The sequence below is a fragment of the Odocoileus virginianus genome, chromosome 2, assembly GCF_023699985.2.
Source record: "Odocoileus virginianus isolate 20LAN1187 ecotype Illinois chromosome 2, Ovbor_1.2, whole genome shotgun sequence".
NCBI classification, from domain to species: domain Eukaryota; kingdom Metazoa; phylum Chordata; class Mammalia; order Artiodactyla; family Cervidae; genus Odocoileus; species Odocoileus virginianus.
Window position 1 is genome coordinate 27,649,060 of NC_069675.1, and position 26,567 is coordinate 27,675,626.

Genomic DNA, 26,567 nt, shown 5'->3' on the forward strand with positions numbered 1-26,567 from the left:
CTACTGAAGCCCGTGTACTGCAACTAGAAAGCAGCCCTCAAATGCAGCAATGAAGATATACCACAGACAAAAAATAAGTTAAAAACTTTTTTTATTTTAAATTACAGTTGAGTGAGAAAGTTGATCAGTTGTGTCTGACTCTTTGCAACTCCATGGACTATAGTCCATGGAATTCTCCAGGCCATGCTACTGGAGTGGGTAGCCTTTCCCTTCTCCAGGGAATCTTCCCAATCCAGGGATCGAACCCAGGTCTCCCGCATTGCTGGCAGATTCTTTACCAGCTGAGCCACACGGGAAGCCCAAGAATACTGGAGTGGGTAGCCTATTCATTCTCCAGGGGATCTTCCCAATGCAGAAATTTAACCAGGGTCTCCTGCATTGCAGGCGGATTCTTTACCAACTGAGCTATCAGAGAAGCCCAAAGTACAGTTAAAGGCACAGAAATACTTATAAAGCTTTTTACTTATTTCTCCAGTCTCTCTTTCAGCTTGTCATGGTGTTTATTTGCTATTTAATGTCTGGGTAAATAAAAATTACAGTATAAAATACTTAGCATGAATCTTATCATTTATGTTTATATTGTGCAATGCCCATTTAGAGAATCACCAAAATGACTGTATTTCTTGGCTTCTCCCAGAAGATGCATCCAACTGGCAACAAGAGATGAGATGAGCCCAAGTTCCCCCATGCACTGAGTTGTCTAATGGAGGACTCCACCAGGCACAGGACACTTTACAAGGCAAGTACAGACCCTCATAAGCTTCTGAAAGTCCCACCCTGAGACTCAGGTCCAGCAACCCTAACAAATGTTATGCCCTCCTTCCCACCAGTCCCCAGATCTATGTGTTGTGCCAAGCATCAGGGAAGTCAAGCCACGCATCTCCCATTCCAATAAGCTGGCTGATCCAATTCACAGTAGGCAGGTGAATCTCAGGGTCATTACCTCCACACTGAGATGTGCTCGGTATCTGGTGGGTAAGAAACCCACGCTCACCAAGTTGCCTGCTGGATGTGCCATGGAGCTGCCAACCTGGGGCAGAGATGGCCACTGTTATGTCCAGCTCTAAGCTTCTGTGAAGGATACAGACCTTCCCTGCATACACTGGGCCCTAACCAGGGGCAGAGGGCACTAGTGTTCACTGGTTGAGGGAGAGGAAGGCAGGATCTTGGAGTACCAGGGAGCTGAGAAGTGGGTGGTCAAGAACCCATCCCAGAGAGATGCGTAGACTTCAAGAGTTAGGACTTCACTTATAAATCACACATACAAAGATAAAATGAAGAACTTCAAGACGGTTAGCTACAGAGCATTAGACCCCACTTCAGTTCAGTTCGGTCACTCAGTTGTGTCCGACCCTTTGCGACACCATGGACTGCAGCACGCCAGGCCTCCCTGTCCATCACCAACTCCTGGAGCTTATGCAAACTCATGTCCATTGAGTCGGTGATGCCATCCAACCATCTCATCCTCTGTCGTAGACCCCAGCTGCTGGGCAATTCTGAGCATGGAGCTCTGTGTGACTGCACTCATCATACACCCATGAAGTTGACCCTCTACACAAGAAAAGAGTTTTGTGTGGGCGTGCATGCTAAGTCGCTTCAGTCGTGTCCCCCTCTTTGCGACCATGTAGATGTCTCTACTTCTTTCAGCCCAGACTGTAGAATTGACCAGGAGCTCTAGAATGTATAGATAAAATGCAATTAGATTTATAAGCATTAAGTCAGGCTTTATTCCAAAGTATAATGCCTTTAGCTAGTCAGAGAGTATTTTATAAAGACAGACTAATCCCAGAGCAAAACAGAGGAGGAGATATTACCAGTTTGCTTTGCCCTAATGAGTTATACTTTTATGGCTTAGAAGTTCAACAGGAGCTTCAGTTTCCAGAGGCTTATACAAAAAACTTCCTGCTGTCATTGGCTCCAAACAAGGCCTTTCGTATTTCTGGCATCTTTTGCTGGGCTAAGAGATCCAGTCGACTTTCCAGAGTATTAGAAACCATTATTCTCTGATCGCTACTGTAGACCTCCACACCTCCAATTGTGTCTGTAGCCAGTTGCACCTCTTTGTCAACTTGAACTTCCACACATCTGTGGGAGACTGTGGTGTACTGGGGGATGGCTCTTTGCACTGCAGCCTCCACCAGGAGGTGGTCCTGTGGCCTGCAGCGTACAATCATCACAGCCTCCAGCAGTCGGAGCAGACCCTGGAGCACTAGTTTATCCAGGAGCCCCTGGTAAAATTTTCGGTCTGTCACCATCTGGCTGAGTCTCAGCTTTGCATCATTCAGCAACTCTGAGATGAGGTCATTTCGGGCTTGCAGGACTTTCAGCCTTGCCTGATTCCTCAAGGCAGACATCTGGATTTTCTTCTGCTGCTCTATCTGCTTCTCTTTCTTCTCATAATACTCTATAATCTTCAGTCGTTGGGTTTGCACAAGGCGTCCTTTCTCAATGTTGAACTCTTCCTCAGCCTTGGCATCTATTTCTTCTGCCTTCTCATTGGCTTCCTGCTCAATGAAAGCCATCATGTGCTTAATCTGCTTTTGCACATCGAAATCACTTAGGGCCATGGCTGCTCCTGGAAAGGGAGGTAAGAGGGAGAACTGGTGGGCCCTCTGGTTTCTCTGACTTTGGGCAGAATTCCAGGTGTGTTTCCGGAGCTCCACTTTCTGAGCTGTGGAGTGTATGAGGGGAGGAAGGATAGAGTCAGGATCCAAGGGGAGGAAGGATAGATTTAGGGTCCAAAGGGAAGGATCACGGAGACCATTTATTCACAACTCATCTCACAGATGAGGAAACTGAAGTTCAGACAGGGAAAGCAACTTGTCCAAGGTCATACCCTGGTAGAATCAGACTCAAACTTGGGTTCCCAGAGTTCCATTTCTACTACACTCACCACCTTTTTGTCATCAAATAATATGAGGTGATCAAGACAAAATATTTCTAGCCAGCAATGGCTCAGTCACAGATAACAAGTGGAAAGAATGGAAAGGTCAAATTAATACAAAAATGGAAAGTGTAGGCCCATTTCAGGTTGGTGAGGGCTGGGGCAGTCATAAGAAACTTGTGGTTAAACAGGATTCAATCCAGGAAGGTTCCCTAGAAAAAGAAGTATCTTTAGTGCCTCAAATCATACGAAGAGACACAATACATGTGGGCAGATGGTGGCATCCTGGAGAGAACTGGAGTTGGGAGAGCTTGATGGTAATCCTTTAACTGGAAGTGGTTTCCAAACCTAGATGTACATATAAATCACCTGTGGACCTTTCAGGAATACAGCTTTCCAGGCCCCACTCCAGAATACTGAATTACAATCTCTGCCAGTAGGGTCTGGGTGGGAATCCATATCTTTAAGTCTCTCTGGGAACCTCCTACACTGTTGGTGGGACTGTAAATCAGTGCAGTCACCGTGGAGAACAGTATGGAGGTTTTTAAAAACCTAGAGTTGCCAGATGATCCAGCAATCCCACTCCTGGGCATACATCCAAACAAAACTGTAATGTGAAAAGATACCTGCAACTCTATGTTCATTTCAGCATTATTCACAAAAGCCAAGACATGGAAACAATCTAAATGTCCATGAACAGATGCCTGGAAAAAAGATGTGGTATATATATATTCACACACACATACATACAATGGAATATTAGTCATAAAAAAGAATGAAATAATGCATTTGCAGCTATATGGATGGACTTAGAAATTATCATGCTAAGCAAAGTAAGTCAGAAAGAGAAAGACAAATATCATATATATAACTTATCTGTGGAATCTAAAATATGACACAAATGAACTTATCTACAAAAAAGAAACAAACTCACAGACATAGAGAACAAATTTGTGGCTGCTAAGGTGGATGGGATGCCGGGGAGGGCTGGATTGGGAGTTTGGGACTAGCAGATGCAAACTATTATATATAGCATGGTTAAACAACAAGGTCCTATTGTATAGCATAGGCAACTATATTCAATATTCTGTAATAGACCATAATGGAAAATAAAAAAAAGACTCTCTTGGATGCTTAATGAGCCCAGGAAAATGATACATGAAAATTTTAAAATGACATATGAAAAAATAAGAATAGCAATAAAGAGCCAGGAAATATTAAAAAGAACCTAACAGAAAATTTGAAGCTAAAGAATATAATAGCTGAATTGTAAAATTCACTAGAGGTGTTCAACAACAGACTTGATTACGGAGAAGAAATAATCAGCAAATTCAAAGATAGGCCATTTGAAATTATCCATTATGGTTGGAAAAGCAATTTTTTTTTTAAGTGAAGAAAGTCTAGGGACATATGGAACACCATCAAATGGATTAATATATGCACTGTGGAAGTCCAGAAGGTGAGGATAAAGAAAGAAAGGAGCAGAAAGCTTATTTGAAGAAAGAATGACTCCAGACTCCCCAGGTCTAAGGAAGGCAATGGACATCCAGATTCACAAACAAAACTGACAAAGTAACCAAATCATGTCTCTAAAACAAATCAGTGAAACACAGAGACAGCAAGAGAGGGACAAAAAATGCTAGAAGACAGACAGAAAACAATGAACAAACTGGAAATAGCACATCTTTCTTTTATAAGCAATTATTTTAAACGTAAATAGATTAAACTCCATAATCAAAAGCTATAGAGTGGCTAAATGAAATTAAAAACAAAACAGGATCCAATCATATGCTGTCTACAAGAGACTCACTTTAAGAACACACATAGGCTGTGAAACACATATCCTTTTACTTTCAAGTGAAAAGATAGAGATAGTCTGTGCAAATGGTAACCAAAAGGGAGCAGGAATGGCTGTACTTAAGTTACATAAAATACACTTCATGTAAAAAACTGTCATAAGAGTAAAAGAAAGACATTTTATAATAATAAAGGTCAATTCAACAAGAAGATATAATAACTATAAATAGATATGTACCCAACATCAGACTACCCAAATACATGAAGTAAACATTGAAGAGTAACAGACGGAAATACAATAATAGTAAGAGAGTTCAATATCCCATTTTCAATAATGAATAAAATATCCAGAGAGAAGATCAACAAGGAAACAGAGGACTTTAACAATGATATAGATCAAACAGACCTAACAGACATAGCAAAATATTCCACAAACAGCAGCAAAATACACATTTTTCTCAAGCACAATTTTAACATTCTCCAGCATAGATTACATGTTAGGTCACAAACCAAGTCTTAACAAACTGAAGAAGACTGAAATCATACCAAGCATCATTTCTGACCACAATGGAATGAAACTAGAAATCAGTAGCAGAAGGAAAAATGGACATTTCACAAATATGTGGAAATTAAAATGCCCTTGAACAACCAATAGCTCAAAGAAGACATCAAAAGGGAAATTAGAAAATATCTTGAGACAAACAAAAATGAAATACAACATACCAAAACTTGGGATGTAGCAAAGAAGTGTAGCAAAGTGTTGAGAAAGAAGTTTATAGTGTTACAAGCCTACAATTAAAAAGAAGAAAGGACTGCCCTAGTGGCCCAATGGTTAAGAAACTGCCTGTCAATGCAGGAGACACAGGTTTAATCCCTGGTTCAGGAAGATTCCACATGCCTCATGATGACTTAAGCCAGTGCACTATAACTACTGAAGTCTGCACTCTCTGGAGACTGTGCTCCACAACCAGAGAAGCCAACACAATGAGAAGCCTGCACACTGCAACTAGAGAAAGCCTGCTCACAGCAACAAAGACCCAGCACAGCCAAAAATAAAATGAATATTTTTTTTAAAAAAGAAGAAAAATTTCAAATAAGCAGCCTAATTTTATACATTTAAGGAACTAGGAAAACAAAAACTAAGCCCAAAGTTAGCAGAAGGAAATAATAAAAATTAGGGCAAAAATAAATGAAATAGAAAATGGGGGGGGAATCAATAAAACTAAGAGCTTTTGAAATGATAAAACTGACAACCTTTAGTTAGACTAAGAAAAAAAGAGAAGACTCAAATAAAATAAAAAATGAAAGAGGAGACATTACTAGGGGTGCCACAGAAATAAAAAGGATTATAAGAGATTACTATGAACAACCATATACCAACAAATTGGAAAACCTAAAAGAAATGGATAAATTCTGAGATACATACAACCTACCAAGACTAAATATAAATAGAAAACCTGAACATAGCTATAACAAGTAAGGAGACTGAATCAGTAATAAAAACCTCCCAATGAAAAAACCCCAGGACCAGATAACTTCAAAGGAGAACCCTACAAAAAAAAAATTAAAAAATTAATGTCAACTCCTTGCAAACTCTTCCAAAAAATGGAAGAGGACGGAGCACCTCCAAATTCACTTTAAGAGGTCAGCATTTTTTCTGGGACTCCAAAATCACTGCAGACAGTGACTGCAACCATGAAATTAAAAGACGCTTGCTCCTAGGAAGAAAAGCTATGACACACCTAGACAGCATATTAAAAAGCACTTTGCCAACAAAGGTCCATATAGTCAAAGCTATGGCTTTTCCAGTAGTCATGTATGGATGTGAGAGCTGGACCATCATAAAGAAAGCTGAGCACCAAACAATTGATGCTTTTGAACTGTGGTGTTAGAGAAGACTCTTGAGAGTCCCTTGGACTGCAATGAGATCCAACTGGTCAATCCTAAAGAAAATCAACCCTGAATATTCATTGGAAGGACTGAAGCCTCCAATATTTTGGCCACCTGATGAGACGAACTGACTCACTGGAAAAGACCCTGAAGGTGGGAAAGATTGAAGGCAGGAGGAGGAGGAGATGATAGAGGATGAGATGGTTGGATGGCATCACTGACTCAAGGGACATGAGTTTGAGGAAGCTTGGGGAGATGGTGAAGGACAGAGAAGCCTGGTGTGCTGCAGTCCATGGGGTCACAAAGTGTTGGACATGACTGGGCAACTGAACAACAATAATTACCCTGATAACAAAGCCAAAGACACTACAAGAAAAGAAAACTGAAGCCCAATATCCTTGATGAACACAGATGTAAAAATCCTCAACAAAATATTAGCAAACTAAATTCAAGAGCACGTTAGAAGAATTATACACTATGACCAAGTGGGATTTATCCCTAGAATGCAAGGATGGTTCAACATATAAAAATCAATGATGATACAAATGATCATTCAACACGCAAAAATCAATCAGTGCAATATACCACATTAATAGAATGAAAGATAAAATCATATGATCATTTCAGTAGATGCAGAAAAGGCATTTGAGAAAGTTAGACACCCTTTCATGATAAAAAAAATAACCAGCAAAGTGGGAATAGAATGAAATTACCTCAATATAATGCAGGTCATATGTGAAACGTGCACAACTAACATCATTCACTTGGCTTCCCAGGTGGCACTAGTGGTAAAGAACCTGCCTGTAATGCAGGGGACATAACGGACATGAGTTCAATCCCTGGGTCGGGAAAATCCCCTGGAGAAGGAAATGGCAACCCATTCCAATATTCTTGCCTAGAGAATCCCATGGACAGAGAAGCCTGGAGGGCCATGGTTCATGGGGTCGCAAAGAGTCGGACATGACTGAGTCGACTTAGCATACAACATCATTCATACTCAATGGTGAAAAACTGAAAGCTATTTTTCTAACATCAGGAATAAGGCAAGGATGCCCACTCTTGCCACTTTTATTCAACATAGAATTGGAAGTCCTAGTTACAGCAGTTAGACAAGAGAAAGACATCAAAATTTGAAACATATAAGATCAACATACAAAAATCAATTGTTTCTATAATATTAAAATGAATAATCCAAAAAGAAAATTAAGAAAACAATTCCAATTACAATGTCATCAAAAAGAACAAAATACCGTGACTAAATTAAACCAAAGAACCTAAACACTTGAACACTAAAAACTACAAATTACTGTTGGAAGAATTTAATGACACAAATAAATGGAAAGATAATCTATGTTCATTAGAAGACTTAATACTGTTCATACTACTCAAATTGATCTACAAGTTCAATGTGATCTCTATCAAATGCCCAATGGCATTTTTTTAAGAAATAGAAAAAACAACCCTAAAATTAATATGAAACCACAAGGAATCCTTCATAGCAAAAACAGTCTTGAAAGAGAACAAAGCTGGAGGCTTCACACCCCTAACTTCAAAATATATTACAAACCTATAGTAATCAAAACAGTATAGTACTGATAGAGAGACCAATATAACAGGATACAGATCCTAGAAATAAACCCACACAAGCACAATAAAATGATCTTCAACAAGGGTGCCTTGACTACACAATGGGGAAAGGACAATCTCTTTAACAAATGGTACTAGGAAAACTAAATATCCTCAGGCAAAAGAATTAAATTGGACCCTTATCTTACACAGAAATCAACTCAAAATGGATTAAAGAATCCCATATAATCCAACAATTTCACCTCTGGATATTTACCCAAAAGAATTGAAGACAGGATCGCAAAAGAGATCTTTGCATTTCCATGTTCACTGGAGCTTTACTCACAATAACCAAGAGGTAGAAGCAACTTAAATGTCTATTGATGATTGGATGGATAAAGGAAATGTTGTATATACATTCAATGAAATATTATTTTGCCTTAATATGACAAGGAAATTCTGTCATATGCTATATCATAGATGAACCTTGAGGACATTAATATGCAATGTAATAAATCAGTCACAGGAAAAATACTACATGATCACACTTAAATGAGGTATCTTAGGTAACTGAATTCACAGAAGCAGAAAGTATAATGATGGTTTCCAGGGGCTAAGTGGAGGGGAATTAGGAAGTTACTGTTTAATGGGTATAGAGTCTCAATCATGCAAGATGAAAAAGTCCTAGAAATCGGCTAAACAATGCATATATAGCTAGTACTGTACTGTACACTTAAGTTTTTTGTTAAGAGGGTAGACTTTATGTTACTTGTTTTTTTTTTAATTGAAAGAAAAAAAAGAATGCTGTCCCAGAAAGATGCACCACTCACCAAGCTTGTTGGAAAAACACACCCATGTTTGTGACAAAGACCAAGATTTTGGGTTCAACTTTGCAAACTGTCATCGGAAGTTAAAACGAAAATAATTTAGCCCATCCATTCTCCATTATTTTAGGATGTAATTTTCCTTAAACTGCGCTTTTGTAAACAGAGAAAAACATTCTCTGTTCCTAAATAAGACAAGTCCATTAAATTTTTTTTTTAAGGTTCTCTGGGTAACCCTGCTGATCATCAGCTTTGAGAGCCACTGTGAATGAAAGACAGAGAGGGGGAGATGCAGGAAGTCGCAGGTTAAGTGTGTAGAGGAAAAAATGTACCAGACAAATCCTTACCAGCCCCCCTGCGAAGGGCCAGCCTTCCTCTGGCGCCGGGCATCTGCAGGCGGAATGTGGAACTTGGAACACCCACTGGAACCTGGCACTGTTGCTTCTTTCTTTCTGCAGACGACCCTCTCAGTCTGACCTCGCAGCTTGGATAGAAAGAGCCAGGCTGTCACTGGGGAAGGGAGCCAAGCCAGCCAAAAGGAGGCCAAGAGGAATTTCCTTGGCACACAGGCCTGGGCTGGGGGCTATGCCTGCATGCTCAGAATCTCAATTAAGTTAGCACACGGTGGGCTTCAACTCTGGGGTAGGCTCACCTTAACCAAACCATCAGAAACAGATATGTGTGTGAACCCAGGCAGCCAGTTTACTAATTTACTAATGAAAAATACAGCCGTCAAGCTGGCAGGTCATGGCCCTCTTTCTCTGTATGTGAGTCACATGGGAAGCCAAATGCAAAAGTTGTCTAGTGAGAAACCAGGGCAAACAAAATGTGCCAGATGGTCTCTAAGAGTGGCACAGTGGCCACAGGCGCTGGCCTGCTCTGGTCCACAAGCGAGGACATCCTCTCCAAGCCCAGACAGGGCTTAAAGGGGGCATCACTGGCTTCCGCAGTATGGGCTCTGGAGCAAAATTGCTGGAATTGAGATCCTAGTTCCGCAGTTAATATTTGTATGACTTTGGGGAAACAGCTCATGCCTTGAAGGCTCAGTTTCCTCATCTGTATAATGGAAATAATAATAGCATGCACATCATAGGATTACTGTGAGGCTTAAATGAAAGAAGTGAGTGTTTAGCATAATGCTAAGCGCACAGTTAATCGTCATGCTTGGTAGTTACCGTCGTCATCAGCATCACTATTACTACTGCTACCACTTTATAACTAGCTATTCTCCTCTGCTTTAAGCCTCATCATCGTCACTCTGTGTATATACAGAGTACTTACGACTGCTTTGATTTCCATTCTCAAAAGTAAGTAGAAACACATCCTAGTCTTGCTTCCTTGTATTAAACTTAGTAGCCCTGCAAGAAGCTTGAGAACCTCCCAGCGCTTCACAGCATACAATTCACCCGTGGTCTCAGGTGGCCAGCCATATCCTTGATGACGGGAGGCAAAGTCCTGGAATTTCAGGGCTCTTGGGCTGGGGGTGAGGTGGAGTCATCTCACAGCCTATAACAGTCCCTGAAACTGCAGTCCTGAGTTCTGATACCTCCTCTGGGACTCCCACTTCTAATCAGTCTCTTGGTGCTGGGACTTGAAAGCAGCTGCAGGGTGGGGCAGGGCTAGAAGTCAGGGATTGAGCAAGTGTCTCCACGGGAACACGCTGCCTGTATAATGCATCTGGCTGATGTAACTTCCAGTCTGTCTGGGATGGGGATTATGAACTCACATGAGCCTGTGGCTCAAACAAAACAATGAAAAGGAGCTAAGAAATATGAAACATACATGTCTGCTCTTGCACAAGGGCACAGGACTCTCCCGTCCCACGAGGCAGGCTTGCACTGTGAGTGGCATCTGTCCTGCCTATGCTTGGTAGGGGACAGCACCTAGAGCTCTCAAGACAGTCTTACTCCCATAAACTATTCAATACCGAGGTCTCTTCACTGCCCCCCCCAGACACAGCAGGCTCAGCCCTACCTAACTCATGTAGCTTGTGACCACACAGTTCCCTCAGCTAAAGAGCCTTCCTCTGCTTCTCTCAACTTAACTAAATCACATCTACATCTTCGGCCCAGTGTGAGTCCCACTACCTCCTTGACCTCTGGACTCCTCCTCAAAATGACAGCATGGCCTATTTTCCAGATATAATTCACAGTCTTCTGATGCTCCAGTTACCTTGCTTCCTCCAGGAAATTCCTTGAGGACAAAAATCTCCTTCTCTAGCAGGGGTTGGAGGCACTCGTTAAACATGAATTGATTGGATTAAAGGCTTGAGGCTGGGGTGGGGGGAGTGCTTTTTTTTTTTAATTGTGAATTATAACACACATTCAGAAAAGTATATAGCTTAATGAATTATTATGAGGCAAACATGCAGTAACCAGCACCCAGGTCAAGCACAAGGACATTGCCAGCACCCCCAGAAACCCCTCCTTATGACCTTGGGGAAGAAGACATTTCAAAACTGATTTTGTATTCATAGGCATGGGAGGTGTTCTTAGAGGACGTGTGGGCTTGGAAATCTCTCTTCGCCGGTCCTCACCTACAGGAGCCTGTGTGCACCTTGGAGAATCCTCGTCACCATGAGAGGGAGGAGGGGAGGTAGGCATGCTTGGGGGGCCAAATGTGTCTGTCAACCTGCAGCCCTGCCAGACCCTGTTCCTCATTCCAGCTGGGATTTGTTAAGTCTGAGGGGTCATGTGTCCAGGTCTGGGCTCCCTGGTTTAAAGACAAGCAGCATCAAATCAGGGCTTCCAGACACTTAGAGATGACAGAGTGAGCAAGGGGAGGGTGCATGGGGCAACTTGCAGGGCCCAGGAAGCGGGTGAGGAAATTTAGAAAAATAAGGACTTCTTGGGTGGGGGGTGGGGGGTGTGGGGGTGTGGTTAAATACTTAATATGTGGAAAGGGGGTGTCCCTTTTTCTGTCTTTGGACAAATATTTGCTGAACATCTACTACATGCCAGGCACTACGTAGGCACTAGAGACAGAGAACAAGCAAACACCAGCCCTGCCTCCCAAGCCCATGATGTCATGGGGGGGGGGGACCAACAGGTCAACAGGAAGTCACACTACAGGGTGGCCTGTTAGCAATCAGCAGCTCCAAGACAGCTAGGTGAGGATTTTGCTGGTGGTCCACTGGCTAAGACTCCAAGCTCCCAATGCAGGGGGCCAGGGTTCGATCCCAGATCAGGGAACTAGATCCCATACACTGCAATTAAAGATCCCACATGCCACAACTAAGACCTGACATGGCCAAATAAATATATAGTAAAAATTTTAAACAAAAAGGCTAAGCAAATGAAGGGATCCAATGCCTAAACGCCCCCCTCCCAAGTTCACCATGGGCTCTTTTATAATAAATTGCTCTGCAACCATTAAACTATGTAGTGGGTGGTTTGAGATACATCATTAGTGACAACAAATGCTTTAGATGAAGGTCACTTCCCTGGTAGCTCAATCGGTAAAGAATCCACTTGCAATGTGAGAGACCCAGGTTCTATCTCTGGGTTGGGAAGATGCCCTGGAGAAGCCATTCCAGTATTCTTGCCTGGAGAACCCCATGGACAGAGGAACATGGCAGGCTACAGTCCATGGGGTCGCAAGAGTCACACACAACTTAGTGACTAAACCATCACCACCACTTGGAAAAGGTAGCAAGTTGGTAGTATTCACGAAAGAGGGTTTTCCAAATAGATAAGAATCAATCAAGTTGTTAGGGATACCTGACTCGAAGCAATGCCCTGGGGTTTCCAGAAGGACTCTGGCTCAGAAACATGGAAAGGTACCTGGACCCATCATAGGAAGGTATAAGAGAAAGGAGAAGGCACAGGCTGAGCGACTGCAGACTTCAGTAGAAGGAGCGACGCTCTGGGCAAAGGGTCAACCTAGGAGGGAGAAGCACAGATGGGCATTGAAGGACAGATACTTTTGAGAAGCAGGAGGAGAAAGTGAGAATGTTTAGACAGGGAGAACGCTGTGGGCAGAGGCACTGTGCTGGGAATGTGTAGGAGGTCTGAGCGCAGAGAACAGATTGGATCAGCAGTAGCAGACAGGCCTCCAGTGGCAGTGGGAGTGAGCGATGTCTAGAAAGTCGGAGCTCAGTTGGGGAAGATTTGAAATGTCAGACTGAGGGCTGGGACATGAGGCTAAGGAGACCCATTAAAGGTTTTGAGTAGGGATGTAACTTGGCCAAACCCGAGTTTAGAAAGATTAGCCTGGTGATGGTGAAAGCTGGAGAGTCTGGCTTTAGGTAAATGCCGGGTCGAGACTTCATGGATGAGGGCTTGGACAAGAACATGAGAACAGAGGCTTGGGGTGGAAGGAGATGTGGTACAAGAGCTGGCAGGTTTGAAGACTCAGGGTCTGGCCCCGTTAGCACCTGCCGAAGCTCCACCCACAGGGCTGAGCTGCTCAACTCAGTGTGAAGATGTGGAAAAGCAGGTGTGAAGCACCCTGCTCCTTCCAGAGCCAGCTGGGGGTAGAGAAAGCAACAGCCAGAGAGTTCATTTGGTTTGGAATTAAAAGAGAGGAATTAAAAGACCCGTCCCCCCAGAGAGGAAATCAGAAGTGTCCACAAAGCTTTATCTCTGCTTCAGTTGCTGATAACTAAGGGGACACATACAGTTTTAATCAAAGAACTCCATCCCAGAGGCAAAGCAGGCTGTGGTTGGGACTGGAGAAACCTAGTGCCCACAAGAGGCAGGCAGGTAATATAAAGGAGAGACCCAGGTAGGGTCAGAGATATTTCTTCCCCAAATAATGTACCTTAAGAATTTACAACTTAGTGTCTCCTTTTCACACATCTGCAGGAAGGTTACTTCAAAGGAGTCAAGTTCTTCCCAAGAGCAATGTGCTACAAAGTTGCGTGGCTAAAGGTTTTCAGTGGTGGCTCCCCCCACCTCCAAAACAAAACTCCTCCATTTCATCCCTGCCTGAAGGGCCCAGGCTTCTGAGTCTTTTGGAAATGGGGACTTGGGGGCACAAGTTCTCACATTTTAGAGAAGCTGGAAATCCCATTTGAAAAGTAAAATCCTTTTATCTTTTTTCTTTGTCTTATTGTAGTAAAATATATGTAACAAATCTTTGTCATTTTAACCACTAAGTAATGTTTAGTGGCATTAAATACATTCACATTGTTGTGTGACAGACATCACCAATCATCTCCAGAATGCTGTACCCATCAAACACTAACTCCTCATTCCTTCCTCCCACATTTCCTGGCAACCACCACGCTACTTTGAGTTTCTATGCATTTGGCCACCCTCAGTTCAGTTCAGTTGCTTAGGCATGTCTGACTCTTTGCAACCTCGTGGACTGCAGCACACCAGGCTTCCCTGTCTATCACCAACTTCTGGAGCACGCTCAAACTCATGTCCATCAAGTCGGTGATGCCATCCAACCATCTCATCCTCTGTCATCCCCTTCTCCTCCTGCCTTCAATCTTTCCTAGCACCAGGATCTTTTCCAAGGAGTCAGTTCTTCACATCAGGTGGCCAAAGTATTGGAGTTTCAGCTTCAGCATCAGTCATTCCAATGAATATTCAGGACTGATTTCCTTTAAGAATGACTGGTTTGATCTCCTTGCAATCAAAGGGACTCTCAAGAGTCTTCTCCAACATCACAGTTCAAAAGCATCAGTTCTTTGACACTAATTTTCTAGAGTTGACCACTCTTGAAACCTCTTGTGAGTGGAATCATTTGTCCTTTGTGACTGACTTATTTCACTTAGCAAAATGTATTCGAGGTTTATCCATGTTGTAGCACTTATCAGAATTTCCTTCCTTTGTAAGGCTGAATAACATTTCATTGTATGTACCTATCACATTTTGCTCAGTCAGTGGCATTTGGGTTGCATCTACCTTTCTGCTATTATGAATAACATTCCTCTGAGTGTGGGTGTACAAATATCTGTCCCAGTCGTTGCCTTCAATTATCATAGGTATTCACCTAGAAAGGGAGTTGCTAGATCACATGGCAATGCTCTACTCTTTAGAGGAAACTGTGCCGTTTTCTACAATGGCTCCACCATTTTATATTCCCACCAGCAATGCAACAAGGGTTTCAATTACCCCACATCTTCACCAGCATTTGTTATTTTCTGTGTTTTTGACAAAAGCCTTCCTAATGGTTGTGAGGTGGTACTCATTATAGTTTTGATTTGCATTTTCCTAATGATTAGTGATGTTGAACATCTTTTCATGTGCTTATTGATCATTTGTGTATTTTCTTTGGAGAAATGTCTGTTCAGGCCCATTTTAAAAACCAGGTTGTTTTTGTGGTTTAGTTATAGGAGTTCTTATCACTTTGTGGTCCTGAGCACTCCAGCTGCCAGCCAGGTAGCCAGCCAGCCAGCAAACAAAGCTCCTAGATAGGGTTTTTCAAAGTGTGGGCTGTGAAACCAAAAGGAATAGAAAATCCAAAATTCATTACAGCATAAGTGTTGTCTGTCAAATTTTTGTCATATATATGATGCATACGTACATATGTATTCTGGTGCACAATGAAAATGTATTTGTTAACTGTGACTTAACATACAAAACATTTGAACAACAGTGACCTCCGAACTTTCCTAATGGTCTAGTGGCTAAACTCTGTGCTCCCAATGCAGGGGACCTGGGTTTGATTCCTGGTCAGGGAACTAGATCCCACATACTGCAACTAAGATCCAGTGCAGCCAAATAAATAGTACTTTCAAAAACAAAACAACAACAGAAAACTCTGACCTCCAGTTAATTGAATCCAACCTCCTTAGAAAGCAACTAGTGTTACTCAAGCAGACCCTGGAAATTCTCCCTCAATTGATTTATGAAAGTATTCATCCCCAAAACATGTCTCTTCTAGGTGGGGATGGGGGTGGGTGGAAGTGGTTTAAGATTCTGGCTACATGATGTATGAGGAGCATGGTCACTCAGTCACATCCAGTTTTTTGTGAGCCTACGTACTGTAGCCTGCCAGGCTCCTCTGTGCATTGAATTTTCCAGGCAAGAATGCTGGAGTGGGTGGCCATTTCTTCCTCCAGGGAATCTTTCTGACTCAGGGGTTGAACCTGAGTCTCCTGTGTCTTCCTGCATTGGCAGGCAGAGTCTTTATCACTGAGCCACCTGGGAAACATGAGCAATTTACATGGCTAATATCTACTGAGCATGCCCCCAGGGGCTGGGCGGTCACAGGACATCATGGGATGGTAACTGAGGGTAGGAACCAGGCTGCCCCTGAAGTAAGAGGCCTCTCTCTGCCCTGGATGCCCCCCTGGGCCATAACTGGTGTCATGAGAATTGCAACGGATGGAGCATCAGAGGTAAAAGATTCAATCTTGATGTCACTCATAGGCTGGGTGATCTGGATAAAGGCTCACAATCTGTTTGAATTCCCTCTGGTTAAAGACACAAAGCCTCATCTGTTTACAGAAAGGATGTTAATGAGGAATTCTGTGAAAGCCAAATGCGGTGAGGAGTTACGAAGCTGTGTTAAATGCTAGGTGAACCACAGGTGTCCTCATTCACAAAACACCACCCCAATCATCCTGCCCTTCCCAGAACCTCAAGCTGCCTTGAGGTAGGAGCAAGTCAACAGTCAGAACTCTAGAAAGCCTCCAGGCAAGTGGAGGGTGGGCTTGAGGTCATCCAGGAGCCCCAGGACACAAGTTTTTCCTGGGAAGTCGGCTGGCCAAGTCTCCAGATAGTGGGCCACGGTCAGGGACAGCCTAGAAAGAGCAGATGCTCTGCTTGTTTAGGAACATCAGGGGCAATGTTTGCTACCAGTCCCCAGTTCAGGGGATGCATTCAGATGCCAAATGCTCCTCTAGTATTGACTTAACGCTTGCTGCTATCGGTCCTGACTGGTTTCACCTCTGCTAAGAGACACAGCTCAAGCCCAGAAGCAGGGAAGCTATTGGCTTGCAAGGAAGAGAGTGTATCCACTCAACTGTGTCCCTCATGTTCACAGAGACTTCCATATGACATAGTTGGGAAAAATGCTCTTTCTGACATCCTCTGTGCTCGGGAATCAACCCTGCATATTCACTGGAAGGACTGATGCTGATGCTGAAGCTGAAGCTCCAAGCCACCTGATGCAAGGAGCTGACTCACTGGAAAAGACCCTGATGCTAGGAAAGATTAAGGGCAGGAGGAGAAGGAGGTGACAGAGGAAGAGACGGTTGGATGGCATCGCCGACTCAATGAACATGAGTTTAACCAAACTCTAGGAGACAGTGAAGGACAGGAAAGCCTGGTGTGCTGCAGTTCATGTGGTCGCAAAGAATCGGACACAACTTAGTGACTGAACAACAACAGAGTCCAGTACATAACATTTAAGCATTATCTGTTGGACTCACAGACAAATGGATGGATAGTGAGGAAAGAGTCTTCTGTATAGACTGTCACAATCCTAGGGATCTGCAGCTCTTTTTCAGATGGAGGAGAGAGGAATGTGAAGAGGTGCTGCAGTGGCTGCCCCAGGGAGACACCTCCTCCTGTTCCACCCACGTACTTGGAACATAGAGCTCAATAAGAATTTAACTCCGTGTGGCATTTCACTCTGTGTCTGCACATGAGTGGAAACAGTGGCAGATTTTATTTTCTTGGGGTCCAAAGTCACTGCAGACACATGACTGCAGCCATGAAATTAAAAGATGCTTGCTCCTTGGAAGGAAAGTGATGACAAACCTAGATAGCATACTAAAAAGCAGAGATATCACTTGGCCGAAAAAGGCCCGTATAGTCAAAGCTATACTATTTCCAGTAGTCATGTGAGGGTTGGACCATAAAGAAGGCTGAGTGCTGAAGAATTGATGCTTTCAAACTGTGGTGCTGGAGAAGACTCTTGAGAGTTCTCTGGACAACAAGGAGATCAAACCAGTCAATCCTAAAGGAAACCAACACTGAATATTCACTGGAAGGATTGATGCTGAAACTGAAGGTCCAATACTTTGGCCATCTGATTTGAAGAGCTGATTTGTTGGAAAAAGACCCTGATGCTGGGAAATATTGAGGACGGGAGGAGAAGGGAACAACAGATGATGCGATTGTTGGATGGTATCACCGACTCAGTGGATAAGAGTTTGGGCAAACTCTGGGAGACAGTGAAGGACAGGGAAGCCTGGCATGCTGCAGTTCATGGGTTCACACAGTCGGACACCACTTAGAAACTGAACAACGAGCAACTTAGCATAAGCGACAGACTCAAGAGAATACTCCCTCCTCTCTGGTACTCAGTCTTGAAAAGTCTCCTCAACTCAGCAAGACCACTAAGGTCAGCTTCGGTTCAACTGTGCACTGCGATTCAAAACATATTTCCAGCAGAAAGGGTAATAGTAGAGTTTCCCTCATTTGTTCCTTTCTTTCAAAAATCACAGTCCTGTGCTACATTCAATATCTGAAAACAGGGATTTGGGTATGGTAGAAGTTGGAATTTCTGCTCACACTGCATGAAGCACATTGAATACAGCAATCCAGTCCTCCAATGTCTTCTCAGGAGGCTGTGGTTGTGAGGAAAAGAAGCTGGACGTGGTTAACAAAACAGAAAAGGAAATTTTAAGGATCATGCATGGCTCACAGGATAGTGAAATGGCAACCCACTCCAGTATTCTTGCCTGGAGAATCCCATGGACGGAGGAGCCTGGTGGGCTACAGTCCAAGGGGTCGAAAAGAGTCGGACACGACTGAGTGACTTGACTTAACTTAGAAAAGCTGCTCAGGACTGTCTTTACAGGAACCACACCCAACATACGCCTCTGGACCTGCTCCGATGAGAAAACCACTTCTGGTATTGTTGCTGCCGACAAATTCTAGATAGTCAGTGTATACAGTAGTCACTTCTGCACCAGGAACTCAATTACACCACAACCAACACCACCACCCACCCTATGTGCCACTTCCTGTATTCAGCACTGAGTTGTGGATCCAGCACCAAAGCTGCAAGAGTGTGCTCTGTATTTAACTGTAGTCACTCCAGCTCTTGAGTCTGACAAGGAAAGCAAGAGTCTCTAACAGCTTCCACAAGGGTGATCTTTTCCTTCCCACCAAGACTTCAAAGTGGAAGATTCCCCAAATTCAAAATGTGCTTATAACACTCAGTGACCACAGGATCAACAAACCTTGGATCTTTTTCTGGCACTGTTAGAACTGAAGCCTAGAATAAAATCATTAATTTCACTTCTGGAAGATGGATCTATGATCCAGCCTCCTTTGGACCTTACAGGAGGTGGCCACTCCCAGATCATAGAGGTGTTCCACACCAGCAGCCTCTAAGAAGTGTCCTTTTCTATGATTCAACAATGGTGACAATTCCATCTGTCATAATGACTGGTCTCCTGACCTAGGCTGCAGCAAAAGATGGTTAGAAATAAAGATGGGAAAACATTATTAAGGGTGCTTGAGCTAAAATTCTCAGAGGCTGGGATTTACTCCTGAATTTCTGGCATGTAACGAGCTGGGAAAAAAAAGAGATCTACATGTATTCTAGAAACATAACTAATGAAACCAAGTGAGCCAGATGTATTGGATTTTTTAAGTCATCCTGATCATCAGGAACCATTGACCTTTAAGAAATTGCTGCAGTGTTTAAGTCATTAACATCTCAGCTAAAAAATTGTATAATACATTACATCTGAGCCCTAAGAGAAAAGGATGCAGATGGGAGGTTTTAGTGGTAGGAAGAAAAAGAGGAATAGGTATGGCACACAGTGTGATGCTACAAAGGTGGGCAGGTAGAGTCTGGGAAGCAGGAGAGCCCTGGGGAGTGAAGAGGCAGCAGTCTGAAGAGACTGGGCAAGTATGGAGGAAAGAAGCATAATTGAAGAGCAGAGGAGGGACTTTCTTGGTGGTCCAGTGGTAAGACTCTGGGCTTCCAATGCAGGGGCCCCGGGTTCAATCCCTGGTCAGGGAACTAGATCCCACATACTGCCAACTAAAGATCCTGAGGGCTGCGACAAAGATCAAAGATCCAGTGTGCTACAACTAAGACCAACTGCAGCCAAATAAATAAAAGAGCAGAAGGGACCAGATAAAAGAATGATTACCATTTTACCTCCTTGCCAATAAATCTAAGAAGGAAGTTTGAAGGGGGAAAGGAGTACCTACTATCAGCCAAGAATTAGGGACTCACACCAAGCCTGGATTCATGTACTGACAAATCAACTGACTGAAATTTAAAACAAATCATAGATATAACTTGGATCCTTCTCACCTCCCTCTTCCCTTGAAATTTACTTTTTCTTTATTTCTAGTATAGCTTGGGGAGACCTTGAAACTTTGACTGTTGGCAACAATCCAGAGGTGATAGGTATTATTGGTTGCCTCCCCAGCATATATTATCGCCTATGTCTGCTGTCCACTGTGCAAGAAACAATTGAGGGGGAATAAAACTCTGGCCTTGGGGTGGGCCATGACAGGCCTAATAAGGATAGTTCCAAGCCCCTGTCCCAGCAATGGTTTCCAGGACAGCCAGTAGCCCAGGCCTAAGGCAATGAGCATCTGACATTCTGCTGGCCACCGTGATGAACTCAGCTAATCTGATGAGAGGAAGTCCAAGAATTTTGTGTATTAAGTGAATCAAGAGAAGCTCTCTCTCCTGCTGGGCAGTGTGGTATATGGGAGGTAATGCCTGGACCTGGTATAAGCATTTTGTTTTCAAGAGTGAAAGCAACCTAAGTAGGATGCTGACCCAGAGAGAAGAGAAAAACTGAAAGATGTGCAGGAAAAAAATAGTTTCAGGGTCTTGATCAAGCCATACTTGAAGCCTGAGCTACTTCTAGTTGTTTCAATCAAAGAAGTCCATACACTCCCTTTGCTGTTGAAACCATTTGGGGTTGACTTTCCTATTACTTGAAACCCAGTGTCATGACACCAAATGATCTACTCGAATCCAGTTGTCCATTTCTGGAGTAAATGTGAAGGGACACAAGCAAAATGACAGAAAGTGAATACATTTTAGGAACTTAGTGTCCTTCTAGAGTTCTACTCTCAGCTTGATTTGGGCAGTGGGTCACATGTTTAGTCACCAAGAGGAGACTGGTAAATTTTGAAAAGTTAGGAAGAAACCTAAAGAAGTAAAGAGGATAAAACAGAGAAGATTTAAAAGGAAGAGAGAGAAGGGATGTGTCAATGGAATCATAACATAGACACCTCAGAGTATCCCAGCCCTTCTCTGTGTTACCAAGCCCTGTGAACTTGGTCATCTAAACATCCTGCTTCCTCTTCATTTTCACAGCCAAGCCTGATCCAGACCTTCATGACTTCTCTCCTCCTCACTTTCTCTGCCTTCACTTGGGTCCCCTCTAAATCCATGTTCTACACCACTCCCAGAGTGATCATCTCAAAAGATAGCTCTAAACTTGTCATTTCCAACTGAAAACTTTTAATGCCTCCTTCCTGTGGAACACGAGAAATAGCGTGAGCTCAGACCAATCCTTTTGAAAGCTAGCTCTGCCACTTAGCAGCTACGTGACTCTGAATAAATGTCTTAATTTTTCTGCACATCATCTATCTTGACTGTAGTGATAATACTATCATAGACAAGATTCCTTTAGTTACCAGTGACAGAAAACCAATCTACACAGTCTAGGCAAAAAAGAAGGGAGGACTTATTAAGTGACCAACTGAAGCCCAGGAGTATACAACAGTTTCAGGGATACCCAGAATCAGGAACTCACAAATATCCCGTGTCATCCCTGCCACTTTTCAGGGGGATGGGTGGAGAGTATCTCTCTCCATTTGTCTCTCTGTGCGTTGTTGCTTCATTTCCTTGGGTTGACTATTTTGCAAACGTCTGAAACATGAAGCAGGAATGACCCACTACCTTTAGGCCTTATCTTCCAGCTTAGTTAGTACCAGTTTTTGAATCCCAAATTCAAACTTCTCAAGAAACGTTCTGGTCACCCCATCTGGTGTCAGGTGCCCAGGGCTAATCAAGGACAGGATGTGTAAGAAGAGGGCATCTACCATTTAACCATATGATTGGAACTTCCCTGGTGGTCCAGGGGTTAAGGCTCCATGCTCCCAATGCAGGGAGCCTGGGTTTGATTGCATGCCACAACTAAAAGATCCTGCATGCTGCAACTAAGACCTGGAGCAGGCAAATAAATCAATAGGTAAATGTTTTTTAAAAGAAAAAGAAAATAAACCACATGATCACAGAAAGAACATGTAACACAAGCAAAGGGTGTTGTTTTGAATAGAGAAGCCAATAGGTATTCTCTATGAATTTTATCTTGCATGGTTATTTTGGGGGTGTAATACTATGACCTATGAAATGAGCAGCAAACACCCAGGACAGTGCCTGGGCACAGTACACAGTGACAGCTCACAGCAAATCCTCCTTTCCTCCCTTCATCACATCCTTACTCCCAGAGCCACTGTTTACCTAGCTAGTTCCTTTGTCTGGATAGCAAGGAGATCAAACCAGTCGATCCTAAAGGAAATCAACCCTGAATATCCATTGGAAGGACTGATGCTGAAGCTGAAGCTCCAATACTTTGGCCACCTGATGCAAAGAAATGACTCACTGGAAAAAGACCCTGAGCCGACTCACTGAAGACAGGAGGAGAAGGGGATGACAGAGGATGAGATGGTTGGATGGCATCACCAACTTGATGAACGTGAGTTTGAGCAAACTCTGGGAGATAATGAAGGACAGGGAAGCCAGGCGTGCTGCAGTCCACAGGGTCGCAAAGAGTCTGACACGGCTTAGTGAATAAACAACAATAACAAATAGAAAGAGATGTCCCTCTGTGGGTGGATGCCACCCCACAGGCACAGGTCTGATAAGCAGAAATTGCCTCTGTGATAAGAAAAAAGTACCCCTTCTTCCCATGTACACAGCCTTAGGCCAGGGTCATGGCTTTGCGGGTATCACATGGGCCTTTCTGGGTATCATATTTCTCCCTTTGCCTTGTGCAGTGCACAGACTGCCCAGCCCAGGTTGGCCCTGCATGCCCTTAACATGGCATCCAGAGGCCCATGGCCTGGTAGTATCACACAGTTCTCAATTAAACACAAACCAGTTCTTTCACACCACTAATCCTGCATTCTGTCCACCCTACATGGCTCACCATTCCCAAGAAGTTGTGTGCTGTTCCTTCTTGCTGCTTTTCCCAGGCATTCTTATCTTACTCCCATTAGCCTATTAAAGCCCAGGTCAATGACACCCTTCTGCACACCCAGAGCTAGGTACTAACAGCCTCCCGGCACTTCCCAAAGACTGTTCTTCATTCCCTACCACAGCACTGAACACATTATACAGTACTTATCTGTTGAGATCTGTTTGGTTCTTTTAGCTAACCTACCAGTGGGCTGACCTGGACATCTGGGATAATACTCCCCTCTGACTCCTACTCCATATACAACTGGTGGAATCAACCCAGGGCTCGAAGCACTCCTGGCAGTCTGCTTTGGCTTTTCTATGGGCCAAAGGGCTGAGGTCACCATCATCAGTGAAGTCACCATTGCATGATTCATCTGACTTCAGTTCCCCACTTGGAATGTCCAGATATTCCCAGAACTTCTCCCAAAGGATCCAGAACCTGGAGACACTTCCATCTGTCAAGGTTCTGGAGCTAATCATACAGCTCCCCGGATCCCCAGTAAGTATCTGCCCTTCTGAAAAGCAGCAAAAGAACTGAGAGGCTGGAGTCTTGAATGGAGGAAGCGTCCATCCTCCCAGTCCTGGGACAGACCTCATTATTCCTCATCAAAGCCTTCCCCGTGTCTCTAGCAACTGGCCCAAAGCCTCTACCAGGATCTTTCAGAGCACGCTGTGAAGAGCTCTAGAGCTGTCAAAGGTGAGCCTTGATCACACCCTATGGATGAGTTCACATTTATAGATGAGAAACCTGAGGCCCCGAGAAGAGGGATGGCATGCTCAAGGTCACACGGCTAACCACTGTCAGTCAGTCAGTTGCTCAGTCATGTCCGACTCATTGTGACCCCATGGACTGCAGCCTGCCAGGCTTCGCTGTTCATCACCAACTCCCGGAGCTTGCTCAAACTCATGTCCATTGAGTCCAATCATCTCATCCTCTGCTGTCCCCTTCTCCTCTTGCCTTCAGTCTTTCTCAGCATCAGGGTCTTTTCTAGTGAGTCAGCTCTTCACATCAGGTGGCCAAAGTATTGGAGTTTCAGCTTCAGCATCAGTCCTTCCAGTGAATACTCAGGGTTGATTTCCTTTAGGATGGACTGCTGTCAGAGTTGGAACCAAATGATCTCTCTTGGCTGAGCGCATGCAGTAGCTCCTTAACCTCTCTCAACAGACTCCTTTCAGAATTCTAGTCCCAGCAAATGCTGCCTGAAGAAGTGGTCCTGCAGGCAAAGGAGGTAAGTCCTCCTTTCTTCCCTTCTAGAAAGAAGTGGCAGAACCGAGATCTGACTTCAAGACACCAAACTGCTTTCTTTAACCCATCATTCAGTACATACAAAGTGTCTTTCAGCTTGACTGCATAATCTAAAGCAGCCGGCAATGTAAGTACTCACACTCAAACACGATGCAGGGGTCTGGTGAGACATCCAGTGGGACTCCACAAGGAACTTCTGAAAAGCCAGGATGTCTTTCAGGACAATGGAAATCAGGTTTGGGATTTGAGAGTTGAGGCCTCGGAGGCATGGTGTGAGGACATAACTAACTGAGCATTTCCCACGGTGTGTTCCCAGAACCTGAATGCTGGAAAGAGGTGGAGACCTTTAGGATAACCACTTCACCTGTCTGCGTCTCAATTTGCTTACCCACAATCTGAGAGAGATCTCAGGGAGACCGTATGTTTGACCTCTGCTGTGCCTCTCAACACAGCGTTTTCTGATCCTGTGAACTGATGACAGGAAGCGATTTATCTCGCGTCAGCAAGGGGAGGGAGGGTGTGGTGTCAACGTGGAGTGTATCATCCCCGCCTCCCCTCTCCTCCAAGGCCTAAACTTAGATGTAGCACTTTTGGCCAGTGAACAGATGGGTGTTTCCAAGCTTCGTCCAGGCGGGAGGGCAGGGGTTGTCGCCTGGCTCACTGGCCACGTCTCTGAGCTCTGGGGTGTATCACTCCTCAGGGATCCCAGCCTAACACCTTCGAGGGATACTGGGACGGTAAAGGGGCCTCAGAGATGTCGCCTCTAGGGGGAGCACAGGTACATCCGCAGCATCCAGAGTCTCCCAATCCACCTTTGCTGGCTAGTTCGGGGAGTGGAGAGTGCGTCAGTGGTTCAAGATGCTCTAACTCCCTTAGTCACCAGTTTCATAGCAAATGATTCAAGCTCTGATGTGGACAGCATGAGTTGGGTTGGTGGGGGGGAAGGAGTGGAAACCAAGCCTCAATGTAGGAGTTCCAATTTTCCAGCTCAGGGACTACTGCCACCCCTCCCCCGTCACCCCCGTGCGCCTGAAAAAAAAAATTTTTTTTTTTTTCAAACTCTTTTGGCCCTTCCTTCCCGATTTCTAGTTCTATTGTGCATTTAGAGGCTAATAGAATGGATCCTGCCTTCCGGGTGGAGTTTAAATATATATGAATAATTTTGCACGACTATTGCGTCATCATAAAAGTCGTCGTGGTCCCCCAAGAGGGCTCCACGTCTTCTCCCAGCTTCGGGGCCTTGGGACGCTTCTGGGCGCTGCGGACACTTTCGCGAGGAGCCCTCGGCTCCGCCCGAGCGCGGGTCTCTCGGCCCCCCTCCCCCAGTCTCACCTTCCTCCCCGCTACGCTGCTCCTCGGCTCCTCCTCCACGCCCCCTCCCCGCAGCCCTCGCGCGGAGCTAAGCTAGGGTGAGCCGGCAGGGCAGAGCGGCGGCTGCGGGCGGGGCGCGGGGCTCTGGAGCCAGCCGGCGGGCGGGCGGGCGGGGGCGCGAGGCTGGCTGCCCGCAATCGGGGGAGGTGCCTGGGCCCGCCCTCCTCCGGGGCCCAGCGGGGAGGGGGCCCCGGCCCGGCGCGGGGCGGGGTGAGCCGCCTGGCCCCTCCCCTCCGCTGCCCTCCCCAAAGTTGCCGTCTCCCCCGGGGCCGGCCAGTCTTATGATCCAGTGGATCCTCCTGGGGAGGCCGGGCCGGGGAGAGGGCGCGGGCGCCGAACGGCGGGGGCAGCGGGCGGGCGCGGCGACCGGGGCCCGGGCGGGGATCCGGGCAGCGACCGAGGCGGCGGAGGCGCCCCGGGCCCGTCGCCCCCTCCCCTCGGGCGGGGGGAGCCGCTGCATGGGGCCGGGGGGTCGGCCCTGCTGCGCTGAGCGGCGGCGGCGGCGGCGGCGGACCCCCCAGGCGGGCTGGGGCTAAGCCCGGGGCCGGGGCGGGGGCTCCGGGGGGACCATGCCCGGAGGCCGGCCGGCCGCAGCATGGCTCACGGGCCCGGCGCGCTGATGCTCAAGTGCGTGGTGGTCGGTGACGGGGCGGTGGGCAAGACGTGCCTACTCATGAGCTATGCCAACGACGCCTTCCCGGAGGAGTACGTGCCCACCGTCTTCGACCACTACGCAGGTAAGCTTCGGAAGTGCTGACTAAGGGGCATCTCCCCAGGCCGGGAACTTTGGAGCAACTTTGGATGAGCCCCCTCGCCGCCTCCCCTGCGTGCGCTCCTCCCCCCTCCCCCGCCGCGCCCTCCACGGGGCGTCCGGCCCCACCCCCAGGCTATCCCTCGGGCAGCCCCCTTGCCA

The 26,567-nt window shown here is 45.2% G+C and overlaps 2 protein-coding genes and 2 long non-coding RNA genes across 7 annotated transcripts in view; 2 read left to right on the forward strand and 2 right to left on the reverse strand.

The window, feature by feature from the left end:
- Window positions 1–1,228: 1,228 nt before the first annotated feature.
- On the reverse strand, window positions 1,229–25,885 carry LOC139038679 (uncharacterized). The gene is made up of 3 exons (XR_011491734.1): window positions 25,616–25,885; window positions 24,423–24,609; window positions 1,229–1,674 (listed from the first exon to the last, which is right to left on the reverse strand). It is a non-coding gene; the product is annotated as an uncharacterized lncRNA (long non-coding RNA).
- Window positions 1,704–10,578, reverse strand: ATP6V1E2 (ATPase H+ transporting V1 subunit E2). Of its 4 annotated transcripts, none has more exons than XM_070477724.1 (3): window positions 10,508–10,578; window positions 9,309–9,445; window positions 1,704–2,671 (listed from the first exon to the last, which is right to left on the reverse strand). In XM_070477724.1, exons 2-3 carry the CDS (start codon window positions 9,349–9,351, stop codon window positions 1,887–1,889), a joined length of 828 nt encoding a protein of 275 aa, XP_070333825.1. In that variant the 5' UTR covers window positions 9,352–9,445; window positions 10,508–10,578; the 3' UTR covers window positions 1,704–1,886. The 4 variants fall into 4 exon arrangements, with proteins under 4 accessions (XP_070333825.1, XP_070333822.1, XP_070333829.1 ...); XM_070477721.1 differs by having other exon boundaries at window positions 10,368–10,539; XM_070477728.1 differs by having other exon boundaries at window positions 1,704–2,575; window positions 9,294–9,445; window positions 10,368–10,538.
- On the forward strand, window positions 10,682–24,291 carry LOC110126485 (uncharacterized). The gene is made up of 4 exons (XR_002310448.2): window positions 10,682–10,801; window positions 11,438–11,556; window positions 23,231–23,536; window positions 24,203–24,291. It is a non-coding gene; the product is annotated as an uncharacterized lncRNA (long non-coding RNA).
- Window positions 25,885–26,567, forward strand: part of RHOQ (ras homolog family member Q) — a 40,180-nt gene continuing 39,497 nt past the window's right edge. Inside the window, exon 1 of the mRNA XM_020876169.2 lies at window positions 25,885–26,391. Within this exon, the coding sequence (XP_020731828.1) occupies window positions 26,250–26,391 (142 nt within the window). The 5' untranslated portion in view covers window positions 25,885–26,249. The remainder of the gene's footprint in view (window positions 26,392–26,567) is intronic.